Consider the following 7,748-nt stretch of genomic DNA (forward strand, 5'->3'; position numbering starts at 1 on the left):
ATAGATACCGGTAGATAGCTTTATTGTCATTCAGCAGATACATAAAATGCATAAGAGAAATGAAAGCCAGTGAAATGTCGTTTCACTGGCTTTTAGTATGCTAGTTAAAAGAGCTAAAATACTATTAAAATCTAAAATCCACTTCAAAACAAATAAATTTAAATAAATTAAAAAGCACCATTAGTTCATTGAGAGACAGATATTGCACAACAGGAGTCCTTAATAGCAGCATATAGGGGGAAAGGTTAGGGGATAGTGCACTTGTTCAAAAGTCTGATGGCTTGGGGGAAAAAGCTCTTGGAAAATCTTGCTGTTTTACTTCCAATGCTTCGATACCTTCTGCCAGAAGGCAACAGAGTGAACAGTCCCTGGTGTGGGTGGGTGGGGTCATTCAACAGAGTGAACAGTCCCTGGTGTGGGTGGGTGGGGTCATTCAACAGAGTGAACAGTCCCTGGTGTGGGTGGGTGGGGTCATTCAACAGAGTGAACAGTCCCTGGTGTGGGTGGGTGGGGTCATTCAACAGAGTGAACAGTCCCTGGTGTGGGTGGGTGGGGTCATTCAACAGAGTGAACAGTCCCTGGTGTGGGTGGGTGGGGTCATTCAACAGAGTGAACAGACCCTGGTGTGGGTGGGTGGGGTCATTCAACAGAGTGAACAGTCCCTGGTGTGGGTGGGTGGGGTCATTCAACAGAGTGAACAGTCCCTGGTGTGGGTGGGTGGGGTCATTCAACAGAGTGAACAGACCCTGGTGTGGGTGGGTGGGGTCATTCAACAGAGTGAACAGTCCCTGGTGTGGGTGGGTGGGGTCATTCAACAGAGTGAACAGTCCCTGGTGTGGGTGGGTGGGGTCATTCAACAGAGTGAACAGTCCCTGGTGTGGGTGGGTGGGGTCATTCAACAGAGTGAACAGTCCCTGGTGTGGGTGGGTGGGGTCATTCAACAGAGTGAACAGACCCTGGTGTGGGTGGGTGGGGTCATTCAACAGAGTGAACAGTCCCTGGTGTGGGTGGGTGGGGTCATTCAACAGAGTGAACAGTCCCTGGTGTGGGTGGGTGGGGTCATTCAACAGAGTGAACAGTCCCTGGTGTGGGTGGGTGGGGTCATTCAACAGAGTGAACAGACCCTGGTGTGGGTGGGTGGGGTCATTCAACAGAGTGAACAGTCCCTGGTGTGGGTGGGTGGGGTCATTCAACAGAGTGAACAGTCCCTGGTGTGGGTGGGTGGGGTCATTCAACAGAGTGAACAGTCCCTGGTGTGGGTGGGTGGGGTCATTCAACAGAGTGAACAGTCCCTGGTGTGGGTGGGTGGGGTCATTCAACAGAGTGAACAGACCCTGGTGTGGGTGGGTGGGGTCATTCAACAGAGTGAACAGTCCCTGGTGTGGGTGGGTGGGGTCATTCAACAGAGTGAACAGTCCCTGGTGTGGGTGGGTGGGGTCATTCAACAGAGTGAACAGACCCTGGTGTGGGTGGGTGGGGTCATTCAACAGAGTGAACAGTCCCTGGTGTGGGTGGGTGGGGTCATTCAACAGAGTGAACAGACCCTGGTGTGGGTGGGTGGGGTCATTCAACAGAGTGAACAGTCCCTGGTGTGGGTGGGTGGGGTCATTCAACAGAGTGAACAGTCCCTGGTGTGGGTGGGTGGGGTCATTCAACAGAGTGAACAGTCCCTGGTGTGGGTGGGTGGGGTCATTCAACAGAGTGAACAGTCCCTGGTGTGGGTGGGTGGGGTCATTCAACAGAGTGAACAGACCCTGGTGTGGGTGGGTGGGGTCATTCAACAGAGTGAACAGTCCCTGGTGTGGGTGGGTGGGGTCATTCAACAGAGTGAACAGACCCTGGTGTGGGTGGGTGGGGTCATTCAACAGAGTGAACAGTCCCTGGTGTGGGTGGGTGGGGTCATTCAACAGAGTGAACAGACCCTGGTGTGGGTGGGTGGGGTCATTCAACAGAGTGAACAGTCCCTGGTGTGGGTGGGTGGGGTCATTCAACAGAGTGAACAGTCCCTGGTGTGGGTGGGTGGGGTCATTCAACAGAGTGAACAGTCCCTGGTGTGGGTGGGTGGGGTCATTCAACAGAGTGAACAGTCCCTGGTGTGGGTGGGTGGGGTCATTCAACAGAGTGAACAGTCCCTGGTGTGGGTGGGTGGGGTCATTCAACAGAGTGAACAGTCCCTGGTGTGGGTGGGTGGGGTCATTCAACAGAGTGAACAGTCCCTGGTGTGGGTGGGTGGGGTCATTCAACAGAGTGAACAGTCCCTGGTGTGGGTGGGTGGGGTCATTCAACAGAGTGAACAGTCCCTGGTGTGGGTGGGTGGGGTCATTCAACAGAGTGAACAGTCCCTGGTGTGGGTGGGTGGGGTCATTCAACAGAGTGAACAGTCCCTGGTGTGGGTGGGTGGGGTCATTCAACAGAGTGAACAGTCCCTGGTGTGGGTGGGTGGGGTCATTCAACAGAGTGAACAGTCCCTGGTGTGGGTGGGTGGGGTCATTCAACAGAGTGAACAGTCCCTGGTGTGGGTGGGTGGGGTCATTCAACAGAGTGAACAGTCCCTGGTGTGGGTGGGTGGGGTCATTCAACAGAGTGAACAGTCCCTGGTGTGGGTGGGTGGGGTCATTCAACAGAGTGAACAGTCCCTGGTGTGGGTGGGTGGGGTCATTCAACAGAGTGAACAGTCCCTGGTGTGGGTGGGTGGGGTCATTCAACAGAGTGAACAGTCCCTGGTGTGGGTGGGTGGGGTCATTCAACAGAGTGAACAGTCCCTGGTGTGGGTGGGTGGGGTCATTCAACAGAGTGAACAGTCCCTGGTGTGGGTGGGTGGGGTCATTCAACAGAGTGAACAGTCCCTGGTGTGGGTGGGTGGGGTCATTCAACAGAGTGAACAGTCCCTGGTGTGGGTGGGTGGGGTCATTCAACAGAGTGAACAGTCCCTGGTGTGGGTGGGTGGGGTCATTCAACAGAGTGAACAGTCCCTGGTGTGGGTGGGTGGGGTCATTCAACAGAGTGAACAGTCCCTGGTGTGGGTGGGTGGGGTCATTCAACAGAGTGAACAGTCCCTGGTGTGGGTGGGTGGGGTCATTCAACAGAGTGAACAGTCCCTGGTGTGGGTGGGTGGGGTCATTCAACAGAGTGAACAGTCCCTGGTGTGGGTGGGTGGGGTCATTCAACAGAGTGAACAGTCCCTGGTGTGGGTGGGTGGGGTCATTCCTGATGATGTTGGCCCTAGACAGACAGCGGTTGTGCGCAGTGTCCTTGATGGAAGGCAGTGATGTCCCGATGATTTTCTCCGCTGTCCTCACTACTCTCTGAACTGTTTTCCAGTCTGTTTCATTGCAGCTTCCAGACCAGACAGAGATGCAGTTTGTCAGGATGCTCTCTATAGTTCCCCTGTAGAAAGTAGTGAGGATGGGAGCGGGGAGTTGGGCTCTTCTCATCCGGCGCAGAAAGAACAGCCGTTTCTGGGCTCTCTTCACAAGAGAGGACGTGTTTGAGGACCATGACAGACTGTCTGTGATCTGTACCCCCAGGAACTTAGTGCTGCTCACTACATCCACTGCAGTGTCCTCTATGAGGAGTGGTGAGTGGCTGCGCTGGTTCTTTCTGAAGTCAACAATGACCTCTTTTGTCTTGTTGACATTCAGGACCAGGTTGTGTGTGTTGCACCAGCCCACTAGCTGTCTCACTTCTTCCCTGTAGGCCGTCTCGTTGTCGTACTTGATGAGGCCCACAAGTGTGGTGTCGTCCGCGTACTTCACCATATGATTGGTACTGAACCTGGCACAGCAGTCATGGGTCATCAAGGTGAACAGCAGTGGACTCAGGACACAGCCCTGGGGAGAACCAGTGCTCAGGGAGATGACGCTGGAGTTGTTATTTCCGACTCGGACAGATTGAGGTCTGTTCGTTAGGAAGTCCAGCAGCCAGTTACACAAGGGAGTGCCCAGACCCAGGGGGAACAGTTTGTCGACCAGTTGCTGGGGTATAATAGTGTTAAATGCTGAACTGAAATCCAGAAACAGTATGCGCACACTGGTGTTCTTACCCTCTATGGGCCAGGCTCCGATGTAGAACCGAGGCAATAGCATCTTCTGTGGAGCGCTTAGCACGGTAGGCAAACTGGAATGGGTCGAATGTGGGAGGGAGTCTGGAAACTATGTGAGCCTAATTTACTAGCCTCTCAAAGCACTTCATCATTATGGGGGTGAGTGCAACTGGGCGGTAGTCATTGAGAGATGTTATTGTGGGCTTTTTTGGCACTGGTATTATTGTAGCAGCTTTGAAACATGAAGGGACGACAGCCTGGTTTAGTGACATGTTGAAGACGTCCGTGAGGACCGGGGCCAGCTGATCTGCACATCCCTTTAGCACCCGACCTGGAATCTTGTCGGGGCCTGACGCCTTCCGGGCGTTGATGCCTCTCAGCGTCCTCCACACATCATGCACATCCAGACTGAGTACCTGCTCATCTGGAAGAGGAATAGTTTTCCTTGCAGGGATGTTGTTTGTGGCTTCAAAGCGTGCAAAATAATGGTTCAGCTCATTGAGGAAGTCCTCATTGTCCTCACAGGGTGATGGAGCCCCCTTGTAGCCTGTGATAGACTGAATGCCCTGCCACATGCGCCGGGAGTCCGTAGGATCCTGGAAGAAACCTTGTATTTTCTGACTGTAGGCACGCTGTGCGACTCTGATAGCACGGTTCAGGTTGGCTCTTGCTGTTCTGAGCTCCACACCATCCCCTGCCTTAAAAGCATTGTTCCGTACCCTCAGTAGTGCACGTACCTCGCTGGTCATCCAAGGCTTTTCATTAGCCCGAGTTGTGATGTTCTTTACAACACTGACATCCTCCATACATTTAGAGATGTAGGCAGACACAGTCCCAGCATACTCTTCCACATCAGTGTGTTGACCCTCTGTTGCTGCCTCCTTGAACACGTCCCAGTCTGTACATTCAAAGCAGTCTTGTAGTGCCTCCATAGCACCTTCAGGCCACACCCTCACCTGCTTTACAGCAGGTTTTTCCCTGGTGAGCATGGGCCTATATATGGGGACCAGCATCACTGTACGGTGGTCTGATGAGCCAAGATGGGGGCGGGGGGCTGCTCTAAAAGCACTCTTGATGTTGCTGTAAACCCGATCCAGTGTGTTCTTGCCCCTGGTTGGAAAGTCCACATACTGGTAAAACTGAGGGAGAACTGTCTTCAGGTTAGCCTGGTTGAAATCCCCAGCTACGATGAAGACCCCCTCTGTATGTGTGGTTTGCAGCACACTGATGGAACGATATAATACACTAAGTGCCTAGTGTTTGCACTGGGGGGAATATACACCGCCGTAATTACAATAGTAGTAATTTCTCTGGGTAAATAGAATGGTCTACATTTTATAGTCAAAAACTCAATGTCAGAAGAGCAGTGACTAGCGACCACTGTGGCATTATTGCACCATCTATTGTTGGTGTAAATGCACACCCCGCCCCCTCGGGATTTACCAGTGACATCACAGCTCCTGTCCATACGGAAAGTTGTCAGTCCCTCCAGTGCAACAGCCTCGTCCGGTACAGATGGTTTTAACCATGTCTCTGTTAGAATCATCGCGCAAATCAAGTGGCAATTAAGTAAGTTTAATGTCGTTTAATATAATCAGATAGGACTTTTCTGTTTGGAATGTATATGGGCTGTCAAGGCCAGTAAGTAGTTTTTGCCACTCAGTACGCTTTCCTGCATAACTTCCAGGTATGATGATGTCACGCGCATACCCTATACTCTGCCATACAGATTGGACAATTTAATTACATTTTATTCATTATAAAATAAGTTACATAGTGCCCCTTAAGTGGTTAAAGTGATAATTCATGCAACAAAGAGAGAGTGAGAGAAAAAAGAAAGAACAATCTATCCATAATTAGGAGAAATAGATAGATAGATCATCTTACCTGGGCCATAGTCCTCAGCAATAATGGGGTGCAGGTTGTAATTAGTCATTCCAGCTGTGTAGATGTCTCCTCCATCCAGAGTGATGGCATCTGCTTCATCGTTCTGTCAAAAACATGTTGCTGCTAAATATTTTATAAAGGCCATCTCACCCAGGTGCTGGACAAATAATGATTAACAGTAAAAATAATAATAATAATAATAAAATCTGCAACACTGGTATGATGGTATCTCAGCTCCATTTGTTTTATCGCTGTTTAATAATCAACGTTTCAATCCAGCTGGATCTCCGTCAGGAATTCATGAGGAACATTTGCACACTTCTGGTCCCGAGTACGGTATTCGTTTCATGTGCAAGCATGTAGGCTAAATGACAAATAAAATCGACCTTGAACCTTGAAAAAAAACCTTTCATTCATTAAGATATAAGTTGTGGATTACAATTTTAACACTATAGCGTTCTCTTCTCACCTTAATTGCCTCGATGCATTCAAGAGTGTTTCCTTTTTGTACACAGGAGAAGGTCGAGTCTCTCTCGGCTAGGGATGCACATTTTGAGTTTTCCTGGCTGGATTTCACACACCATCTGATGCTTGGAACTGGGGTTGGAGCCCAGAACATCCACCAAGGAGATGCAGACGTAAACGCTGTGGATATGGATAAAGATGTTAAACATCTTTAACCACTTTAAGCCAATGGGATATACTGTTGGCATTCCAAGCGGGAGACCCCGGGTACGATTCCCAGGTGTTACAATGGTGCCACGTGACTCAGATCGGGTTGGCTCCCAGCCTCAACCTGCATGTCCTAAAAGTCTAATATCTCCCCTGAGTCATATAGGGATATCCCTTTGACTTAGTGGTTATTTGGTTAAGATGCTGGCTTTCCATGCTGGAGACCCGGGTACGATTCCCGCGGTGTTACATATAGCCTAGGTAATGAAAAAATATATTATTTGTATTGGAAGCATCGTAACCACTTTTTACACTATGTAGTCCCTATTCTGGGGCAAACATCCGCCGAAAGTATTGCCAATCGTTGAAACCGCCTATTTTCATGGAAGAGATTTGGTGTCGATGGAAAGAAAAAGAGCAGGCTTACCCCTATAGGGTACACCGCTCCAACAAAGTCCTACACAGGGTTTAAGACAAGTGGAAGTGGTTAACAACTTTAACCACTTAATTAAACACCAGCATCCGGAATTGTGGCTGTGGGGAAAGCTTTCGCAGAAACTCAAACACGTTGAAAACATCACTAGTATCCTAGTACAGAGCCCTGAGGGTGGTTAACCCTGCTGTCCCTGCATCTTGGCATCAATGGCATGGACACGCTTCACAACACATCGCCACACACGACACCTTGTGAAATTGTAAATCTGCTCATTTCGAAACGGCCAAAGTACTGTATAAATAGACCTGTCACAATCCTTAGATAATGACCTAATCGCAATTATTTGAGATAATTGCAAATATTGTTTGCATAATGGTCCATGTCATACTGTATATTTACGTAAATAAAGAATATAGTGGAAATGGCAGATCTATAAGCTCATGTTGCGATGCAACACTTGAGCTAAAAGTTTAATTTTCTTGTATATTTAATTTGTATATTTCGCAGCGCGACGCGTAGATCTGCTATTTTCAAGTAGGGCGTTCATTTACGAAAACACTAAATATAATAACAATAGTATTTAAAAGGAATGTTGTTTACCAGTGGTTCCCAGCAGCAAGGACAGGAGGAGAAGCATGTTGATCAGTTGGCAGTCTCCATAGAACAGAAGACAGGTGGAGGTGTGGTGGTGACTCCATCTGCTTTTATAGG

At 49.5% G+C, this 7,748-nt stretch overlaps 1 protein-coding gene across 1 annotated transcript in view; it reads right to left on the reverse strand.

The window, feature by feature from the left end:
* Nucleotides 1-6,565, reverse strand: part of LOC308325841 (serotransferrin-like) — a 66,795-nt gene extending 60,230 nt beyond the window's left edge. The window contains exons 1-2 of the mRNA XM_080778554.1: nt 6,399-6,565; nt 5,930-6,032 (exon numbers count right to left, since the gene is read on the reverse strand). Coding sequence (XP_080634680.1) covers nt 5,930-6,032; nt 6,399-6,548 — 253 coding nt within the window. The 5' untranslated portion in view covers nt 6,549-6,565. The remainder of the gene's footprint in view (nt 1-5,929; nt 6,033-6,398) is intronic.
* Nucleotides 6,566-7,748: the final 1,183 nt, after the last annotated feature.

The sequence above is a fragment of the Protomyctophum bolini genome (genome assembly GCF_963924005.1).
Source record: "Protomyctophum bolini genome assembly, chromosome: 12".
Classification (NCBI taxonomy): domain Eukaryota; kingdom Metazoa; phylum Chordata; class Actinopteri; order Myctophiformes; family Myctophidae; genus Protomyctophum; species Protomyctophum bolini.